General features: G+C 35.8%; 2 protein-coding genes across 3 annotated transcripts in view; one reads left to right on the top strand and one right to left on the bottom strand.

The window, feature by feature from the left end:
• The window catches only part of LOC113236606 (Golgi-associated PDZ and coiled-coil motif-containing protein-like), a 54,745-nt gene that overhangs the window by 3,667 nt on the left and 27,581 nt on the right, over positions 1 to 23,497 (top strand). For both annotated transcript variants that reach the window (XM_026472755.1, XM_026472754.1), the window contains exon 2: positions 2,873 to 3,000. In XM_026472755.1, coding sequence (XP_026328540.1) covers positions 2,873 to 3,000 — 128 coding nt within the window. The remainder of the gene's footprint in view (positions 1 to 2,872; positions 3,001 to 23,497) is intronic.
• Positions 3,757 to 21,868, bottom strand: LOC113236607. The gene is made up of 10 exons (XM_026472756.1): positions 21,681 to 21,868; positions 8,090 to 8,208; positions 7,851 to 7,962; positions 7,211 to 7,308; positions 7,029 to 7,139; positions 6,685 to 6,897; positions 6,076 to 6,194; positions 5,878 to 5,977; positions 5,533 to 5,759; positions 3,757 to 3,988 (listed from the first exon to the last, which is right to left on the bottom strand). The coding sequence occupies exons 2-10, from the start codon at positions 8,198 to 8,200 to the stop codon at positions 3,772 to 3,774; spliced, it is 1,308 nt and encodes a 435-aa protein (XP_026328541.1). The 5' UTR covers positions 8,201 to 8,208; positions 21,681 to 21,868; the 3' UTR covers positions 3,757 to 3,771.

Genomic DNA, 23,497 nt, shown 5'->3' with positions numbered 1-23,497 from the left:
TCACACATTAGCGGCGTCACTCTCTATCTCACTCACACTTCGTAGAATAGCTCTCTCCGTCTCTCTCATAGTTACCGTTAAGAATTATGTCATAGTTACCGTTCCGAGCGAAGGATTGGGTACACTAAATAAATTTAAATTAAGAAATAAAAAATAGTTGAAAACCGGTTTTGTTCACAAAAAAAATTATTTGACCATAATCTAAGAAATAAAGTAGCAAGTGTAATACCATTTTGGAATCCTCTTAAAATGCGCCAACTTTTAAAGCTACTTGCCCAACCAGTGTAGTACATTTTTTTTTCGGTAGAGTGAGTTGAAATTGAACGAAAATTCAATTTCTCTTTTGATATGGGAATAATGTGTCATTTTTTTTTCAAAATTAGAGCAGTTGTGTCAAAATTTTAGACGACTAGCTACAGGAGCATTACTCAGGGTTACAAAATAATAAAAAAATTAAAATAAAGTGGAAATTTGTAGAAACGGGAAGTGAAAATGCGTCACAGGGTGTATATTTTGCGATTTTTTTCAAAATGGTCAATTTTTAAAATACATGACATAGATTTTATTTTTTATTTTTCTGATAACAGTTATGACCTGGCCTATCACCCCGTTCCGGCTTGACGTCGCGTCCCGGGACACCCTGTATAAACAAAATTTAAAATTTATTTGTAATACTAATGCACACATTTTAAATAGCACACATTGCCATTAGAATAAAATAAATTACCACAAACTTATTTTATTAAATAGAGTGTTTTTAAGAAAGATTCAATAATGTTTTGTTTTAGCACAATATAAAAAAAATCACACTGGTTTGCGTTTATTTATTATTATTATTTAGGATTCATAAAATATTTGCTTGTAATGGCAACACCTTTGTTTATATTTGTGGTCTCAAATTCCACCACCAAAGTACAATGATTTGGTTGAGATTGGAGCAACTTTAAAAAAAGTTTATTTCTTACTGCTGACACAAATTGGAAAAGTATGATAAAATGCCATTATGTGTGTAAATATTAGATTAGTGTACTTTTTAGGAAACCTTAATAGCTTCTTTTTCTTACTTCAAAATCTTGTAATATTTTACTTTGATTAATTTTGTCACAAAGCTCCTTTATAAAGTGTTATTGAAATTGATGATTGTAATATAATAAGTAATACTAACCTATTTATTTTAAATGTACTATCCTACAGCATGATTTTCTCGCTACCAGTTTGCCAGGCAATTAAAAGGCACATTAACTGTTTAGATATAAACTGATTAAGGTTTGTATTGACATTGTATATCTGAATTATCAGGTATTTTTCTGAAAATCATTTCTATCTATCCTGAGACACAGCTGCCCCCTAAATTGTAAATAAAAGTTATTAAAACTTTGCCTGTAGTTCAACTCTAGCTCCTAAAAATACATACATATTTTATACGTATTGCATATGTATTTTCATCATATTTTTTTTGAAGCTTATACTGTCCCTCTGCTGGGCAAAGGTCTCCCTCCACTCTCTCCACACCTCTCTGTTCTGCGCCACTGTGGTCTATATTTAAGTGCGCGTCTAGCTCGTCTCTCCATCGACGCCTTTTTTTTTTGCGATTATTTTCTTAGCGATTTGGGTTCAGTTTCAGATATAGAATAATCTCTGTACATGGGTAATTCTTAAAGTCTGGAATTCTTGTCCTTTAGGTTTATAGAAATAGTATTTGATTCTTGACATAAAATTTATATTTAATAGCAAATTTAATAGAAATATAATAGAAAATAGAAAATTATACTTCAATAATGATTACTAATGCCTACATAAAATATTGGTAGCTCTACTTAAATTAAAATAATAATATAAAAAATGTCCTCGAAATCATTCCCCCTCACTATGTTCCATAATCAAACACGTTCTGTGTTTTAAATCAACACATTTAACAAAAATAACATGTATATTTTAAACTTTCGATCAAACAAAATGTGTTACTGTGAAATAAAGCCATCCTGTGGCAGAAACACGATAAATAAATTTAAAAAATATATATTATTCATGTCCTCACAAAATCATTCCCTCACACTTTTACCTTCACTCGATCTGTGAACGCATTTTAATCATCGGTAAATGTATTTATAAGTTTTTGAAAGTTTACTCAGCCTCAAATGTTCTGACTACCCCTACTTTTTCTTAAAAGTAATTTATTTTGGGGACCATTATATCATCGAAAACTATTTACATAAGTACTATGAAATTTACGAATAATAAATACAATTTCTTCCTAACATTTTTCATAAATATAGAAAATACGATTTTCGGAATTTCATGAGAACTGAAAAAAAGTTCTGTTGAACGTAATAGACACAGGGACTGGGAAAAAATTTAGTTTTTCATGAGCAACTTCAAAAATAATTCATTAACATCACTCGACGTGCAAAGATATTAACTAGTTTTAATTTTAATATAATATGTAATTTGTAATACGTGTATGTATGTAATTGTAATATGTAATTTCGATTAGGATTATTAAACATTATTTTTTATTTCTTCATACTTTCACCATAGTGCCAGTAAAATAGTTGATTGACCCATGTGTGTTGATTTCAGAATTACGATTATTAATTAAAAAAATATCTTAACTGCTTAGAAATAAGATGAAAACAAGTGGAATTTTGCCTAATTAATTAAAGAGCAAGTGATTCTAGTAATATTTGGGTGTTTCTACAAAACTGGAATGTCTCCTAAGCTTTAGAAAATAGTGCTGTACTGTTTGTTACATGCTTGGAAAATGTAATGAATTTATGTGACTGCAAAAACATATTTACATTTACAAAATTGATACATTTTATTTTAATTTGTTCTATTTTTCAGATTGTAAAAATAATTTAAATTGTTACAGTGGATTTGGAATCCGAAGAAACAGATACAGTGTTTGGAGCGCGGCAAAAGATCGCTACACTCAGCTCTTGTTTTGCACAACTCACACACAAGGCTCTCACTATTTTCCAGAATAGCGCAAAGCTTGAGGTAGGTGTTGTAGATTCTTCTCTTAACGAGCAAGGGCTTTTGAATTGCTATTCTGTACTGTAATCTGATTTTCATGAATATTGAGCTGTAGGTAGATGTGTCAATCAATAACTTGAGAGTATGCATCCTACGACATAGCACCTAAAGTGGTACATAAGTTCACAGTAGATAATACTAACAGTTACAGTGAAAAGAAGTTAGGGTAGTTGATTTTATTTATTAACATTGTAGCATTTGTACTCGGTGAGGGAATTCGAGATTGTATTTCCTTTCATTCGCCTGACAAGCGTATTGTAACCAAAAATGATCAATTATTGTTTTGGACAAATAATTTTAATGTGAAAATTTGAACTATCCACTTTTTTCAAACATGGAGTCTTTGAATGATATCTAATGCGTAGAAAAAAATTGGCTACTGAGAAAAAAGTCAACCTGTATACGCCCAATGTAAATACTCTATTATCTACCCTATGTTCATGTCAAATATGTAGCGCTAAATTTGAATGCGATATTTTCATTATCATGTATAATGGGCATTTACGTGATCATAGAATATTGTTGTGTCAGCGTCTGAATTCCTTCATATATTATCAACATTTTCATGCACATAGAGCCTTGGGAGATTAAAAGACATTCGTTGATTGTATTGAAGACACAAATTCATTTGAGTTAAGAAACGCTTCATTCCATTAAAATTGTTGGAAAGAGATGTGAAATGAAACACGAATATTAATTTAAAAATATTCTTACATTTATATTATTAGCTTATGTTTATGGCACGGAATGTTTGTCGGGCTGAGGACCTCGGTCGTATGGGTGTTTATGGTGATGCCTTCGGTGCGGCGCGCGTGGCCGATTTGCCGTGTTGCGCCCGTGACGCGCGCCCAAAATTTTCTTATCTTCTTCCATCATGTCGCCACCTCCGCCATCGTCAAAATACCCGCTCTCAGACTCTTCCCAGTCAAAATCTTCTTCCGTGTCTTCACCTCTAAAATATATTTATAATTATTCACTTGTAGCATTAAAATGCTGATCGATTAACTTAGCTCAAGAATGTCGAGTTCTTAGTTTTTTGCGATTGTTACACATAGCAAATGAAACTATTTTTTCGGACCTAAAACAAACCAACGTTTCGGGCCCTTCACAGGTCCCATGGTCATAGCTGACAGTCAGACGAAAATTAGTTTTATTTCCTATATCACAAGTATACTTCTAAATAAAAATGGTTACAATGCCTAATGTCATGCAGAAATGGAGTCGATGCTGAATATCAGAATCAAATGTAAAATCTGAGCAATAATATTTGGAATAACAGATATATAGAATAACAGATTTACGATCTCAATAAATAATTTAACTAATTAAATTTTTATTGAATTGATATTCAATTATTTTTTGTGAAATTACTCCACTAGTTTGTTATAATTATTAATACAACGATCGAACATTCAGAAAAAACACTCAGAAAAAATTCCTTCGATCCGGTCGGATTCGAACCGACGTCTTCTTGCATACCGTGCCAGACGCTATACCAACTAAGCCACGGAACGAACCAACGGACCTCACGAATTTTTCTATGTGCTTGCGTCGTGTCTTTGTACTTGGTCTTTCAGCGACTTTTTTAGTCGTAGCGCCATCTATGAGAAATCTATTACAGATTTATCACCCAGTTAGTACCTTTACAGCTACCAGTGTCCTGGCGAGAGATGTCGCTATTCACTGTATTAATTAAATTTTTATTGAATTGATATTCAATTATTTTTTGTGAAATTACTCCACTAGTTTGTTATAATTATTAATACAAAGATCGAACATTCAGAAAAAACACTCAGAAAAAATTCCTTCGATCCGGTCGGATTCGAACCGACGTCTTCTTGCATACCGTGTCAGACGCTATACCAACTAAGCCACGGAACGAACCAACGGACCTCACGAATTTTTCTATGTGCTTGCGTCGTGTCTTTGTACTTGGTCTTTCAACGACTTTTTTAGTCGTAGCGCCATCTATGAGAAATCTATTACAGATTTATCACGGCATGCAAGAAGACGTCGGTTCGAATCCGACCGGATCGAAGGAATTTTTTCTGAGTGTTTTTTCTGAATGTTCGATCTTTGTATTAATAATTATAATAATTTAACTAGATAACCAGATGTAAAAATAATAAATGGCGTCAGCTGAAAATTAATTATAAAAATATATCTATCTGTAGATATTAAGAAACAATTGCAACTGTTTAGACTTAAAGTAGAGTTATTTTCAGGTATATACAACATTAAAGTTACTTTTTATGTAAAAATTGTAGTTTAAATAATTTTACAAAATAACTAGTAAAAAGGCACGAAAATGATTTTATTACCTACGTTTTCCTGCCACAATAATATTATAGCCGCCAAAATGTGATTATTGCAAATTTTATTTATTTTTCTAATGAGCAATTCAACTGTCAGGATGATAAGAGAACCTCTAAAAATAATCAGTTTTACAGAGACGTCTCTTTTGTCACGGGTGGTACAAAATCATTAACTTATTACTTGATTCCATTTAGCTTGAGTAGAAGTTGGTCAGCAGCAGCTGTGACGTCAGAGGGCTCCCTATCTCTGTCGTCTCCCATCTGCGCCTCCAGTCGCTGTAAGGCAGCGTCGGCACGGTCAGTTAGCGCTACGAATTTCTCCGTTAACTGTTGTAGCTCATTTTCTTTAAGAGAGTTGTGTGATGCATTGCGGAACACACTCTCTAGGCGACGACATGTAGCCTCGTTCTGAAATTAAAAATTGGTGTTTATTTTTACGCCTATTCTTTTATTCTCCACGTTTAAGACTCATCCTTATGGTTTTCATGGAATTAACAACAACGGTTCTACAAGTTATCAAACTTACTTGAGCAGGCCGTCCTGTACTCAGAAGCTTCATAATTTTATTGTCATGGTTTCGAATCGTCACTTGAATGTTTTGTAGCTCGTGGAACGTTGACGCGGTCCTGAAAGCACAAAATTATGTTATTAATGAGCTGTCGATGATCTCTCATCGTGTTTCGTATGAATTTAAAAACATGCATAAAAATAAACATAAACGTACTTGTTGATGAGGGCTTCTATCAACTTGTCAAGAACATCAGCGACATGGCTCGGATCATCAAGTTGCACCCTCTGACATGAATCCACGAAACGTTTTTGTGCCTCCAGCACTTCTTGTAACTAAAAATCATATCCATAACATTAATATGACAGTAGTATAGTAGAGAAACATGTGTCATACTTTGTTTCGTATTCTAATAAATAGTTTTTGTAATCCGAAAAGCACAATTAATCTTACCCTTTTACCCAAAATTGATACTAATTGTTTACCACATTTTGTTCCTAATGTAGGCTCGATGAAGTGAGCCTTTTTGTTTAAATCTATCATTTGCGTTTTATTCTTTCAGTAATACTACACATAATATAATTATAATACTTCGCAGTAACATATCACACTAGTACTTCACATACAATGAAAAACATAACATACAAAACACTAAACTAACAATGTATAGGACTTTTAGGACTTATTTATGTATGCTTAAAGTTACTACACAGCTATCGTTCAATAACTGTATTGACTGTTTGAATAAACTACAAAAGACTCGGCGTTGTTCTGAATATTGCAAGGCAGTAAGAGTGCATTTAGGAGTATATAGAAAGAGCATACCTTCAAGTCGATGTTATAGGTATTTTCGTTCATTCTTCGAAAGTTTGTCTCTAAATCGACAGACGTCAGTCTGGCGTCTCTCTGTCGGCGAGCGAGTGCTCGTAGGCCGTCAGCGAGTTCGCGTCGAGTCGCGTTCACGAGTGACAGCCCGTCGCGCATCATGTTTTCTATCAGCAGTCCTCGTCGCCATGTGTCTGCATACGCGCCGTTTACCTGACGTAGATAACAGTTTACATTACTTACAGTGAGACTATATCATGACTCCATTGTTATTATTTGTTATTCAGAATGTGCAATGGAAATTATTTAAACTTATTTCAGTAACACTTTTGACTATATTTTACCTTTTCTAACAAATTTTTATGAATCCCAATATGATCGGTTAAGTTTTGTGCCAGTTCACCAATTTTCAGCTGACTTCGTTCTAACCTCTCGCTGCTGTCTTTGATGGTCGCCTGAAAGGGAGCATTTGTTAATAATAGTTTTGAATAGATTATTTCGAGATAAGTAATTCTTCACAACGTACTTGTATGTTAGTCTGTAGCATATGCAACCGATGTTCCAACCTTTCTGTCGCCAACTGTGCCCTTTCTAGTCTCAATGAGAGTGTTGTCTCCACCCGCTCTGCAATTAATTGAAAATCCATTACGGCTTCCTATTTATCATCGTTCCCATATGACGGGTCATATGTTAAGTCATTATGTCCAATAGTTGGCTATAACCGGATCCTCCTGCCAATTGATTGAACGTCGCCCTTATTTGACCACTTGCGGGTGATGTATAGAATTGTTGCGAAAGTGAAACTGACTAATCTAAAGTAGGATGTGACACAATACGGTTATGAACTCGCCTGTTTCCCGCATGGAAAACGCTTTGTACTGTTCTAAAGCGAGTGAAGTACGAGATCTCGTTTAGTGCGTCGCATAGTCAGGCAAAATTATGCCGGACATGTTTTTGCTCTCTTCTTTTTTCATAAGGTATTGGAACAGCTTCTCTATTAACATTGTGTCACGTACATACATGGCCGAGAAACATTCTTGCAGTCTAATGTTTTTATAATCTAAATGCAATTGGGTGTTTCGTCTAGGACCTAGACTCTAGGTGGTTGACGCATATATACATACCTGCATTGTGTGTTCGTAAGTATTTGTGGTTGTTAATCTTACCAAGTTTGTCCTGAATGACGTCAAGCCGTCGTGCTTGCTTCATCTGCACGGTGCTGATTGTATCCAATGTCCGTAGTCTCTCGTCAATGCTCGCTAGGATTTTATTCAATTCCTGGAAATATTGTAAGAAACTTTTCAATGATTAAAGCCAATTAATGAGATTTCAATGATCAAAGCAAATTAAGAAGCAGTTAAAATAAAATCAATAATTTTTACGAATACATAGCATTACGGTTTACCTTAAGACTATGTGCGTTGCCGTGCATATAGAGCCGCAAGCCGTAATTTTCTGCAGGCGAGCAACGCGCCAAGCAGAGGCACGCTAGCGCCGCTACGGCCGCGCTTAACATCGCCCTGTCTGTAACAAATTCACCGTTCTTCGTTAATATTGCCACAGTAAATCATTGAAAAACTTGAAGATCTGTTTTACGTCGAATATCACTTTCATGAATTATTAACTTTAAATTTTTTATCCTCGCGCCTGTACAATATTCCATTAGGTAGCTTAATGATTCTTAAGTTCCTTTACATATTTTTTTCCCCAATAAGTATATTTTTTGTTATACGTACTTCGGACATCCGACCTGAAGATGACTTGCTTTTAAATAATTTTCGGAAACCGTCTTACTGCAAAGCTTTCAATGGGCAATATTGTGCAAGTCATTCATATTGTGGAAGACCCGAATAAACGAGATTTAGTTCTTATACCATTTGAACCAAGCAATGGATATAATACGCCATATAAATCTTTTTGACGTTTATATCTGTAAACATGCTCCGTAGAAATTCGATAGCTGATTTGAACTTTTATCTGTTCTCACTAAAACGCACAACCATACATAACAGTAAAATCTGTTATTCACGTACCGATACGGATTTAAATATGAAGTACAACATTGGATTTTACATAGATAATAATTACAAATTATAATAATGAAGATTATTGATAGTTTTCCAATCTTGTTCAACCTTCATTATGAATTGTGATGTTTATATTAAGTCGTTTCCGTTTTCGTCTGTTCTATTATGCTAAATAAACTCGGCGGGACTTCTTGTCTGAGGCTCGGGGTCATTGATATCATCCCGGGCCGCTGTTGTAACAAACTGCCTGCTTTGCAAATTGATTCCTAGGGAATATTATCAAATCGCTTCTTCAAAGTCCCAAGAAACTCTGCTTCGTTCATACAGCATACAGCAGGAGGTTGAATTTGCACAATATGGTGTAATATATGTTAGTGAATTATAACTTTTTTTTTAAATAATGCCTCTTATAAATGAACCAATGAAGTATTTCAAACGTTGTTAAAGACCTTTGTGATCTTTTGTTTCATTGAAATGTAGCGGGTGTGCACCATCCTTCTTACCGCGATGACATGCATTGTTTACCCGCCGATCGGCGACTGCCGACAGGTGCGACTCGTCCTGTTTATATGCAACAATTTATTTGCATTCCGACTGGGTTCGTGCACCCGGAGTCCCGGGTGATCATAGCTTTTGTCCGAGTTATCATATACCGCCTACACTCCCAAAGGTCAGTTTTTCTTCAACTCTTCGATCTACACCGTATGGTTATGCAATCCAGCTGTGCCCAGCTATTATAATGTCAATCTCACTTTATGCTCCTTGATTATATCTTCTTGGAACGTGTGGGCCACCTCTTCAGTCAAATGAGTACGTTTTAATGTCTTAGCCGAGGATGTGATTATAGGTAGCGGTCTATTAGTGTGACGGTTTATTAGTCGTTGATTATACAGAGTGAATTATCTGTCGGTCGGTCTCGAAGTGGGTAGTCAGCTGCCGGCATTCGGTGGACTGCAGCAACGACCCGGCAGGCGGCACGTACATAGCTGCGCTCATTTCGGTAACCGGCACGCGGCGTGATTTGTCACGACCGGCCGGTCCCATGACGTGTACCATTATTAATTGACGCCCGATCGGCCATCTTTCCCCTGCTCCCGTTCAACGTGACTGTCTACAATCTGTATTGACAGTCGTGATCAATGACGCCCAAAACGGACATGATCAATGTCGATATAGCAATTTCATTTAATGATACTTTATGAAAGGGCGTCCCGCATGTTTAAAACTATAAAGAAAGCACTCAGTCTTTACTTAAGCCTCGTTGAGTATGTCAGGGCAGCTCATAAAGAAATATTGTTAAGTGCAGTTCAATTGACAGACCCCCTCATTACGTTTTTGTTCCTGTTGCATACCTGCCAGGGATTCAAATTCGGAAAGGGAAATGCATTCCTTGTATGCTGGGTGGGTTTGAGAGGGCATTGACTTGCATGCAACACTTGAAAGTTGCAAATTATACAAAAAAATTACATGTAGTGTTATTAAACACATTCTGATATTGTCTTATTTATTATATGTAACTGTATTATGTGTATTTGTAACACAGTCACAGCTTTCCTTCTTCGTTTCAGGGTTTATGAGCAGTTAGCAAATTTTCATATGCAGTATATGTATGAATATAAGTGTGTGCAACCACATGTTCGATTTACAGCTGGTTGTCAAAGTTCAGTGGAGCTGGAGTCGAGCCAACGCGGCTACTTCCAGGTGCTAACACACTTATACTGCTTTTATTACGTTACACTAATATAACTTAATTGATGTCTACGTGGACTATGCACACGCTCTTCTACATCTGTTTATTGACCAAGCTATTATTTTGTTCTGGACAAGATGTGGTATACCTTTATCTTGCCTTCCGTGACATTGAAATCAATGCGGAAGCAAATTCAACTTGTGTGCCAACACAAACATTTTAGATGAAAGATTATAGAAGTATAATAAAGATGTTTATTTTCACAATGTCATTGGCCTTCTCGTCCTGCACGACCCTATTGTGTAGACAGCTTCCTAGTGAAATCACGATTATTTCTAAGCTCAAATCACACCCGACTATGAAGCACTGTCTCTTCCTGTCTTTACGTTTAAGCCAAAGCCGAAGTTTGAGGCAATTTATTTCAACAGTGCGGTTGTCTCGGGTCAACGGTGGAAATTAATCTGATTTTTTCCTGTCGAGTCATGCCGCTTCCGTTGTTAAATTAAAATGTCAGGAGGAAGGTGTCCTAACGTTCCTTTTTTCAATACTCGAAATTGACGTAACAAAATGACGAAACCACCGAGACCGTTGCCTGAATCTCAACTTGGATATTGTGGGTTTCTTTTTTTATGAGAACTGCACTGCATTGCACCCAAGGATTATTAAACCACAAATAGCTAGTCACGTTTTTATTACAAACGAAATGAGCTTTTACACAGTTGATATTTTCATTTTACATGTAAAACTTCGGCAATATTTTTGTACTGGTCAATTCTTATGATCGATGCTAACTGCTCAGCCTAGAGGCCCCGACGTTGAATTTAAAGACCGATGTTAATAAAGATAAATAGCAGACATAATCGTATTGACGCTTGTTAAGTCCTTTAAGTTTGGCATTAGCATCAAAATGATGTCCTCATAAGCAATGGGTATTAATGATGACACAAAAGTAGGCTAGTAAGGCGGTTCGTGTGCGTAGCGGGAAACGGGCATTATCGATTTAAGTAGCACGAAAGCGTCGATAAATTAGTTTCCGTATCAATGGATTATACCACTTTCTCACAATTTGAAATAAATCGTATACCACATCCGTCTCTTTTATCTATACAAGTTAGTATGCTTATAAATTTTCTTCTGAGTTCGATATGTGACACAAAGATTCACTGGAATTTCATTGGTGTCCGCAGTCGCCTATACAGCGTAATCGCTGTATTGGGCGCAAACTTTACCCGTCTCCAGTTTTATGTAGAGGTTGCATGGAATGTCGTTGGGTAGCCCGATTATAAATTTGCTTTAAATTGTAAATGCGTGACTCACATCAGAAATTGTTTGCTTTAACAAGCAAACGAGGTCTTAAATGATTTATTTAAACAAGGTAATAAATTACGATTTCTTATAAAAAAGTTTCTTAGAGAAAATCAAAGGTATACACGCAAAATAGGCGCCTTGTCGTCGAGTTGCGGACACCAGCCCGTTACACCAAGTACCAAGTAAATCAAAGGTATGCTTAATTAATTCGCTTGTTACGGGTGTAGATATAAAGAGCCCTCTGGGTTCGCGTGTCATGGCTGCATCAACCCACGTCAGAAATATGAGATGAGACGTCTGACATGTGAGTCTGCCTCCTTTACACCCACCACGGAGCTAGTTAATCCATTCGATGTGTTCTCTTGGAAGACTTCATGTCTTCCAAGAGAGAACATGTACTTAATTTTATGTCAACGCCTAAATTTGTTTGTTAATTATTTCCTATAAATGGAATGTACTTAGGGACATTTCTGTATTTCGTTATCAGTTTGTCTTAGGTCGTGTCATCGTTCGTCCTCATTATATACATTGTTTTGCTGTTGAATCACCTTGGTTGGCAAAACTATTTTTCTTTTGGTGTTAGTTTCGAAATACAAAGCAATTGCGCAATTCATGTAGTTACTTAATTTGTATAATTTGCCACGTAAATTTCTTCAATAAGCTTTTAAGTCATTTTCAAAAACTTTGTTTATTTCTTTAAGGTTAAATTAAAGCCTGTGTAGTTTCGTTGTGTGCTGTGTCGTGACCAAGTGTTCGTTTTCGCAAATAGGTTAGGTATGTCGGACCAGACAGCGCGGCGGACGCAAACTGTGTCTCGATTAACAGAAGGCAATCACTGGCTTCGACCTATTCATAATTTTGGCTTCGAACTCTTTCATGTACTAGCTCCTTGAGCTCGGCATGCTTTACAGGCTACAGGTGCTTAATATCATTAAACGTAACTTATTTGTCTCATCACGTCACTACCTGCAGAATTCATTGAATATTCTGGTTCCACCGGCGAGTAATTACGAATAAATTTGCAGTTATTTTTTTGTTATGAATTTTTAAGCTTTACATTGCAGAATAAATTAATTTCGATGTCGATCGCGCAGGTAGCCACATTATAAGATATACAAGTGTACATAATAAATACACTCCCATAATTCTACGAATCGAGATAAAAGAGAATTAATTGTTTTACACGATAGTGACTTGCGCATGAACTTTAATAATAATGTAATTTATATTATAACTTATTCGCACACCATTTTATGAAGCAATTGCGGTCATTGCAAAGCCGGAATAGTGAATCATCGCATTATATAAATTTACAATAAAAGAAATTAATTCTTTTATTGTAAATTTATATAATTATGGTACTTTACACAGTTAACGTACTCGTCAAACTACTTATCTGTTTAATTTGTTTAAATACATCGTCGTTTTTGTTACTATGCCTATAAAATACGTTGTATATTCTTTCAATTTCACTTTCAACAACTGCTAACTAATTAGCGTCGAGCTTTATTGTTCTAAGAATAAGTTTCCCAAACACGCAAAATTAGTTACGATGGAAATAGCAAATGTCATAAACTAGCTACCCACTTTAAAGGGCTTGGAAACAATACATTCCCTTAGACATGACGAGACGAATATTGTAGGCACTTAAACGCATTTCGTTCGAAGGCCGCATATGTAGACGTAACTACTACACCGCAGACAAAGGCAGCTACCGTTCCTTTATTTTACGTCTTTCTTGTAAGGCATTACTCATGATGACTTATTAGCAAGGTATAGAAAAAAAATTAACAGCTGTATAGTAACGAATGATCTTATTAAAAGCTTGTTGAAATTTTCTTTTTGACCCTAAAAAGTAACACTTCTGACATATGTTTGGAAATAATTGATATGTTGTAGATTTTGTATTGTACGACAATTTTTTACATTACCACCTGAAGTTCTGGGAGAGTAGACAATAATTATTATTGAAATATCATTATTATTATCACATGTTTACGAGAAATGCATTAGGGAAGGCCATTACCTTGCATTGCGCTAAGGTGGGCGTAAAAAACATGCTTTGCGAAATGTGACGAGTGAATAAATAATTACCCAGACCCCATCCTACGGTACTAATGAGAATGCAATATATATATATATATATATATATATATATATACACACACACACACACACACACACACAGTGGTGGTCGTATAATTAGAAACGCTACAAACGGTCTTTGACGTTATGTAAGAAACTTCACCGCAATCGTTTTTATTTTAAATTAAACAATAAGTAGGACAACAATAGGTTCAACGATTTATTATTTATTACAAAAACAATATAAATCCCACTACACAAGTGCAGTTTCAATAGGTATTACATTACGGACAAACTCTTAAATCAGTTTTAAGGTATAAACAATAATGGACAACTAATTAGAAACAACAACAAAAAAGTGTAAAAAAAACAACATTTTTTTTTAATTATTAGCAATTAGTATTTTTATTTACGAAATAGCTACTATCCACAGCCTACCAATATTTATAATTAATATTTAGTGGCGTATCCCTTATTTTCAATAACAGCTCTGCAACGACGTGACATAGATTCAATCAATGTCATACATTTTTCTAGGAGGATTGAATTCCATGCTTCAACAAATGCTTCATATATTTTGACTGGTGTTACGTTTGTTTGAGACATTCTTCTTAACAATATACCACAGGTTTTCTATCGGGTTTAAATCCGGACTATTTGCTGGTCTAAAACGGATATACGCTGTTCGCTTAGGAAACATTTGACGCTGTTGGCCGTGTTATTAGGATCATTGTCATGCTGAAAGATCCAGGTTACAGGCAAATGATCGTCCGAGTAGGGAATCATTGTGTCCTCTAAGATATTTTTGTACTGCCATTGATCCATTGTACTTTCAATCTTCCGAACGGGACCAACTCCACATCCGGAAAAACACCCCCAAACTTTAATGTTTCCGCCACCGTGCTTGACTATGCTCCTTGTGTATTTATAATTAAAAGCACTGTTTACAGGACGTCTAACATAGCGCTTTCCATCTGAATTTGCCATGTTTATTTTCTTCCAGACTCGTACCGTCCAATTAACATATTTTTTTGCGAATAATAATCGCTTCTCTCGATGTCGCTTGGTAAGAAGCGGTACCTTTCGAGAGGTTCTTCCAAACAATTTAGCTTCCACTAATCTTCGGCGTATCAGTCTTGATGAGACGTTTCTGGGGTCATCAGGCGAAAAAACTTCATTTTTAATCTGGTTTGAGCCTTTAAATGGGTCTTTTTTCGCAACACGAACGATTAGCTTATCTTCTCTGGGAGAGGTTTTTCTTGGCCGATCCTTTCTAAGAATATTTTCAACAGTTCTATGTGTTTTATAGTGATCAATTGCATTAAAAACTTTCTTCACAGAACAATTTAAATGCTCAGCTATTTTTCTGTACGTCCACTTTTGATCTAAATGTAAATTAACAATTATTTGCCTAGTTGACGCGTCACAGCTTTTATTTTTGCCCATTTTGAACAAAATTAAATTCAGATCAAATTTTGAATTGCCGCCAAATTAATAGAAACCATCAAGAAAGAAATGTTATTCTTCAATTTCAAAAAAAGAACGAGCTATAGATACTTTTTTCAAATGTTTCTAATTAGACGTCCAAGCGGCCAGGAACAGAAAATATACTCGTACATTGTGTACAAGTACTCGTACAAGACTCATTTTATAATTCAAAGTAAGATACATTTTATTTTTTATGCATTTAATTATTTTTTATTTGAGTGGCTATATTATTATTGAATTTATATATTTTTCACGAACATTTATACGTTGAAGTTAAACTTCCCTGAATCATAAGAAGTGTTTCTAATTAAACGACCGCCACTATATATATATATATATATATATATCAAAAGAACCATTCCGTTTTCCGATTTCATCACATCCCTAACAAGGTTAATTGGTCACAATAATTTACATATTATGTATTTCATATCAAATGAGGGTGCTCTTGCGTGACTGCTACCGTGCGGTTTCTTTTATTTGAGATTGTAAAAAACTACCGTTGACCCAAGTGTTGGGGTCTTTTAAAAACCATAAAGGAAAGTGGTCTCATCCAAAAATTTTAATGGGGACCAAAACCGTCGATAAATTGCGTGAGCCCCGTGGGCTGCAAGTAAATTATTACGTAATACTTGCCTAGTTAAGGTAATAACATTATTGGTTAAACTATAAAGTAATATTTAATAGCAACTCACACGCGAGCTCAATAACATAAGCCTAATTACAAGGGTCATCTTATAATAGTCGTGAATGAAATTGGATTATAGTACAATATGGGTGTAATTGTACTAACGTTTACTCTGAACGAACATTAATCTTAAATCATTCTTACAGATCTAAAATATTGCATTGCGCATTCGAAGTAATGAGTTTAAAGAAGACAAAACAAGAGAAGAAAAATTAAGAGATAACGTTCTAATATGGTAAATTCTAAATGATAAATCTTATTAAAAATTAATTATGTTATTGACTAGGAAACAGTATAGCTGTAAGTTCAGTTGGATCAAAAAAAGTCAAGGACTCTTAGTAAGCAATAGAATAAAATTTGATCACGTTCTAAGACGAATATTTTGTAACAAATTTTTCCTTATTTATTAAATACAGATACGCCGTAGTTGCAACTCAAACTTAAGCATTAACAAAATTATATATTTTTTTACTGTTTCACGTCGTCGCCGTACGTGATGTTTATCTCCTTATCAAATAGTTGAAATGCTTTATCCCAGTCGGCTGCACCTCGGATTGTGCAATCTCGGGACTGCATGTCTGAGCGGTTCTAATCCGAGAGCTTACAAAGCTGTAGCTTAGTAATGTCTATTATTCTGGTCCGTCCTATTCAACAGCTCTAACCGTAGCCACATACGCTCAGTATATTCTAGACTATGCTACGTGCTTCTTTTTTCATATACATCTTACATGTTCGAGAGATTTTTCGATACTTTAAACAGAAGAAATATTTAATTAAATTAGGAACTACGTTTTTGATACTTGACAAGTATGTTTTTAAAATTAGCACCAAGAAAATTCTTGTTGTGAAGTGTTAATTTAATCGTACAGTTCATTGTTATTGGTACCAGGTGTAAGTTTTCTAACTTACACCTGGTATCAATGCAAATATGGCATTGTGAAAACATAGTCGTGAGTGATACTTAGTTATGTGTTACGGTAGTCATACAGTGAAGATGTAATCAAGTGTATCTAGCCGAGACAATTGTTATTACTCAATACGTCTTCCATTGAACCGGAATATTAATGCTTTGTATCGGCTTCTTCATGAATCAAGTTAAACAGGTCTCCCGAGCGAGATTTGATGATAACAAATTCCGTTGCCTTTAATGCCACTTGTGCAGATTAGCACCAGTACAAATCCTTTTAGAATTGCTCGTGGCTGTAGTCATTTGTTTTGAGACATTCACAAAACGTGTGATATCATTGCTTGCTTTGTTAGTAACAGACAGCTGTTTAGAAAGGAGTTGATTCATAGCGGCGGGGAACAGACCTGCTGTGATACCAACCATACCACGAGGGTCAACATTCAGGTTCAATGTCTCCATACTTAATGCTTTTGTGTCGGTAGAAAACTCTTAAAACAATAAGGAAAGATAATGTACTCTAAAAGTTTAAGTGGTTTTAAAAGGTGCCAGAACATACCATAGCGATATACAAAATCAAATTTTTCCGCGTTAAATCTTATTATGAGCCATGTATGTCTTCTCGTTTCCTAGACATCTGACATCCGACGTTGTGAATGCACATCAGAATGTTTTTCTTGTACAACGAGTCTTTATAGTTTTTATTTTGTTTTTCAATATTGCCGATATTAACGTTCACCTTCGGTGTCGGACACATAATTTAGTGAGCTTTAGCAAACCGGCCCCACTGCGACATTATCTTAATTACAATATTAGCATCAAGACGATTCGCTTTGAATACACATTAGGAGGAGCTAGCCATCTCACTACGACATTTTGCGCTCCACATGCAAATGGATGAGGACCGCACCCCGCGGCCTCCTGGCTTCTCGACTTAAATTGATAATGATCGCTCAACGCCGATCCAGAGCTTGTCACACCACTTATCAACTTGCTCAGATTTAATTTGCCACAATTTATTATCAACGTAGTTTTATCTGGCAAATAATTTCTTTCACTTGTTGTAGAGTTATATTGTTTTAATATCGCTTTAGAAATGCCCAAGTTATACAGTTAGTAGATTCATATTAAGGGCATTATTACTTTCGTCTCAGTGTATACGCCTTGATCCGCAAATTAATGGTCGTACCGTTGCATTCATTTGTCAATATTAGACATGCGTAATCTGTCTTAGCAACTGTTAACGTTTTCTATCTGTGCAATAACAAACATTGTTTGCGGTAGATGAACTTAGCATATTTACTTCTGCCAATGTCTTCTGAGAAAACAATTCGTACTATCGATTTTCTTACTTGTTTCAAGCAGGAGTTACGAAATGTAAATGCTGGTACTTTCTCTTGTCTCGCAACTGATGCGAGGAGTATGGAGGTTAAGATAACAAAGTTTCCTCTCCGCTTGGATGTAGGATTCGAGCCTATTGTAGTTTTATTATTTTGCATTAAACTATGAATTGAAAGCTTATTTAACTTCAATTGCGATCATGACAAATAAAATAAAGTACTGTAGTATATAGTTACACGTCTGATTGCAAAACTTTTTTAGATTTCACTTTTAAATGTGCTCATGATTGTATTAAAAGATAAATAGTACGTACTCAGAAATAGTATATGTCATCACGTATAAATACACTATAGGCCTCGAGGCCATTGCTTCTTATATTTGTTGAGGACAAACAAGAGACATTTGTCAACCGGGAGCCCGTGCCTTCACTCTGGAGCGTGTTTATTCACGTTGGCTGCCTGGCTGCCGAAGGTAACACCCTTTGAGCACGTGCGGCAAACAGCTACCGTATGAGACAAGCTCTTAGGATAGGTTATGTAATTCACTTGTAGGGACATTTTCGTCTTCTAAATAATTTTGTACTACTGTACAGCATAATTGTCACCTTTCAATACGGGTCATACAATTTTGCTATTCATTTGCTAGTAAGTGGATACCACTTTGCAGTATAAGTGTGTATGAATTGTGTGAAAGAACAATTACACGTCGTAGAATTGCAATACCAATAATTTCACGTTTCAGTATTAACGCTAGTAATATGCAGGTGCTTCGCGTAATTTGCCACTAAACAAAACTATCAACGGTTGAGTGCAGAGTAACCTAGGGAAATTCAAGTTTAGCCTCATAACAATGCGTAGGTACTTGATTTGGAAATGATTTCCTTTTGTTCTCAAAGGGAGGTCATCTTAATAAAAAAAAATCCAATTTATTTTCTCCCTACACTTAGAAAGAATATGTAAAAAACTCATTGAAGAACCTGGAGCCAGCGCAATCAGTGTATGAACAATATTTATGACTTTTTGTATAAGATCAAGGGACGGGTCGAACAAGTCGTGCGCCTGTTGGTAACCTGTACGCCTGAAACTGCTAATTATAATCTTATGGCGCTTATTCAATTAAGTTTACTGCCTGGACCTGTTCTCGTCTCGGAAGGGAAGTAAAGATTATTATTCGCACACTGTCATGCTTATAGTCCATAATTGATAATAAAGACTTGTCGTGGTTTTGCGGTCGTCTTTGTGAGATAACTAGCCTTCAAATTATGCATCTTTCGAAAACTCCGTAACTACGCGAGCTCACGTCACTCGCTACGCTACCGCTACCGAAGGGCTTACCTAATCAATGCTCAAGGCAAACCCTGGATATTCTACTCACAAAATGTATACCTAATATTATGAAACACAATAATAAAGTAACCAACATTTATTACACGGTAGTTAATATTCTAATGTACAACAATTTACATACTCGTGCTCACGTTGTGATTAGAAAAAGCGTACATTTATAGTTTTCTTAGACCGTTTCCTTGACCGGTATGAAATCATCAATGATGCTAACGAGTGTTTGCTCTCATATTGCCCTTCACCGATATCCCTTCCCACGTCATTATGCAACGATAGGGCCTCGCCGTTTCAAGTAGCTTTCAGGAGCTACTCGTGATAGCTATTAATAATTAGCGTTAGTTACTCTGTCCGATGATTATGATATCTAGCGCAGCCGCAGCGCTTCGCCTGTTAACTAATGTCAAGTCCACTAATGCCTTGATTTATGCCCTTTCGTTTACAATTGTTGAGAAGCGCTTGTTTCTTTTAAATGGTAATGTTACATTTTACGATTAATTGCTTAACTAACGATGTGTATTCCAGGATAACCGTTTTATAGATGAAGATACATTTCTTAGTTGTCAAGGGGAGATGCACCCGTATGTTCTTAAAGTAATTTTCAAGAACTCCGAAGCCAATCGACGCGCCGTTAAGCTTTTGCAATACAAAGTCGTAAATTACGAAACGAGTGGTAGTTTTAGTTAGACACCTAATTTAGCAGGCAATTGATCCGTTGAGTTTGGTAGTATAAATACATCAAAGATTATAATTATAGTTTCCGCGTTGATAATCGTTTATATCGCCGCTTAATAATGCGTTTCGATGGGATTTCGCGTTGGGGTTGGGTATGAAATATATGAATTTCGTCATTAAGATATAATGTAATTAAATTCTTATCTCTGCGTTCGCCAATACGCCGATGGCATGTAGCGGTAGCGGCTAAGAAACCAGTCCATCCAATAAATACTGACAGTGCAACGCTATATTTCTTTTTTAATTAATTATTTCACTATAGAAAATAAAGGTCCGATACGAAAGTAATAGCAGTAGAAGAGTTTGTCCAGGGAATTAACTGCCACGTTACCTAAGTAACGTGGCAGTAATTCCCTGGCAAAATAAGTAAGTAATTGCGGCTAGCCGCCAAGCAATAATGTAAGCATTACTGCGTTCCAGTTTTGCAAGATAAGGGTACTGGTGGAATTACAAGCACATGAAACTTGTCAACTGTCTCAAGATGACGGGTGCTGTGATAGTGCCCCATAGGTCTTTGCGATTTGAGGCTCTGTGTGGTACTGTAACTGCAATGGACAGGCGTATCGCTCACCACCAGGCGCACTACACTACACACTTTAGAAATTTAGCGTTTGTATCCGAAGTTTCGAAGAAAAAGTCCAGCATATAATATTTCTCAACACCTTACTTTATACAGATAAAGGTAGTCCTGGACGCGTTCCAGATTTATATCTATTTCACTTATGTGAAAGCTTAGATTATTATGATTTGTGTCGTTTTTAACGTCTAGATGTATCACGAACGGCACGAGTTTGGCGCTCGTTCGATCGTCCCTTTTCCAATCACGACTGAAGTGTTGATGAGTTTATTGCCGCCCTCTCGTATTTCATTGGTTCAGAACGTAATCACCTCAGCCTAGATTTGCATTACTCTTTTAACGGCCCTATCAACATTAAAAGCGTACATAAAATTTTATGAAAGCTTAATTTTCTCCATAAGCATCTAACTTGAAGCTGGACAATTGATTTTAAAGTTCATTAAAAAAATGTATTTTTTCTTTTAAGCTTTTAATAATTTTTTGTATATTACATTAATTTGTATTATAAACAATAAAATAGATCTTAGATAGATTTCACTTAAAAATCAATTATTATTATAGGTACTTACAAACTGACCTAATCGGCGCAAATTAAATTGGCAAATTTATTCCTTTCAATCGTTTTTTCCACAATATTTAGGGCGAATATTTACTCAGTTTATTTAACGACTAACATCCATGCGATAACACTCAAATTTTGTTATAAAATTAGATAGCCCGTATAAATATTCGCATGGCGGATATTGCGCGTGCAACCAAAACATGCATGCTGTGTGATAAGAAGATACTTGATAAAACATTGCGTTTACCGACCTCGGATGGGTCCGAAGGAGCGTAGCGGAGTTCTTTTCTTCTAACTTTGCTTCACAATCACCACCACTAAATACACATTTGCTATCATTGCACTCGCGTGGTCGATGTATGTGGTTGCGATACGCGTTTATTTTGTTGTGTTGCGCCGTAGTGCGTGCGGCAGGTGCGCGCGCTGCAGCATCCGCAGCGGCTCTGGCGCCGGCCGCGACACGCCCCGTGCGTGCGCGCACCTCCCCCGCCCGCTGAAATCTTCGACACCTTTCAGCGATTTCCATACACAATTTCCGTTATAGGAACATTGCTCATAACGCATTACTTTCTTCATCTCAATAGACAGTAACAAATTACTTTTGTGAATCGTTTGCTCTTACTTGAGACTCTTGTCCTTGTAATTTGTTACTCAGAATATTAATGCATTCTTATTCGTGTTGTTCATGAAGACAAATAGTCAAATGACTTGCAAATTATAACAAAGGTAACCGTAAAGTGCGCTGAGGTTGTTGTTGTATTGCTCGGGCTGTTAAGAAAAGCCTAGGTACAGCTAATTAGCAAAATAAATCGTCTTGCTACTACATAATAGCGCCCTGTTAATAATTCCATGCTCGTCGTGGCTATAGACAAAAGCTTTTGCGACTTGGAAATGTTGTTGAAGATAAAGACTTTTAGAAACGTTTAAGAATAATTTGTTTTTATAAAAGTTTGTAAATCCGCGCCTCTGACTTTCCCGGAACAAGAGTCTGTCATAAATCGAGACAAGATGCACTTTCCATTTTGGGTGGTATCATCGTTATGTGCCAGCTACGGATTACTGCTAATGATCGTACAGTCAACAGACTGAAGTGTGACTTTGCAGTTTTTTATATACTAGCTTAGTTTTTAATCGTAATTTTATTTTGCATAACTAAATTACTTATACGAGTATGTTCCAATTCGTAATGAAGACACAAAATCAGTGTGCTTGTAGGTTTTCTCTGTTGTGTCCAACCGCTGCGTAATTCCATTATGAATGAATCATTTTTCAAAATCGAGGATCAATTTTAATTTCCCCTTTTATAATTTCAAAATCATTTACTTTTACTGCAGATTCAAATCTCCAGTTCCACATGCGCGTGAGAAAGTCCGCTTTCCATCGCCCATAAATCGTATATCGAATTTAACTCAATATGTCCCTTCATTAGACACCAATTAACGAAATAAGAAATTCTTTGTGAGTTTCGAGTTACAAGTCATTTTACGGTAAAACGATGTCGCGTCTTCAAGTTTTAAAGCCACTTTTAGCGGTTGCATCACATCGTAAATTTTGTCTCCCCAAATGATCAATCATGACGATTATTGATCAATATTAGCTCTATTGCTACTTTCAGTTACATAAATGGACTTTCCCTTCAATTGGTCGTTGAGGATACAAGTACTTAAATAATGGTACAGCTATCGAAAGTTTTGTCTGCAAGTACCAGATACAGAAAGATTAATGGATATTCATTCGTGATTATACCACAGCCGCACAAAGCTATTTTTGTTTTGATATTTAAGCTGCACTTTATTTGAAGGTGTGACTGTTACCATGTGTAATAGTAGCACGAATGCACAACACATTTTGAATTCCAGTATCCAGCTATTAATTCTGGCAGCCATAAATCTAATTACCGCTATTTACGAACTATCCCTACGTTAACTAAATACCGTTTTTCAAGTCACGTATGAAAGGCTGCTATTTACACTACAACCGTATCTACAAAATTAATATTTCACGTGAGTCGATTTATTTTCTAAAAAAACTATACTTGAATGAAGCAGGTACTTATTTGACTCTCGAC

The sequence above is a fragment of the Hyposmocoma kahamanoa genome, unplaced genomic scaffold (assembly GCF_003589595.1).
Source record: "Hyposmocoma kahamanoa isolate Upper Pololo Valley unplaced genomic scaffold, ASM358959v1 92, whole genome shotgun sequence".
NCBI lineage: Eukaryota > Metazoa > Arthropoda > Insecta > Lepidoptera > Cosmopterigidae > Hyposmocoma > Hyposmocoma kahamanoa.
This window is presented reverse-complemented; position numbering and strand designations above follow the sequence as displayed.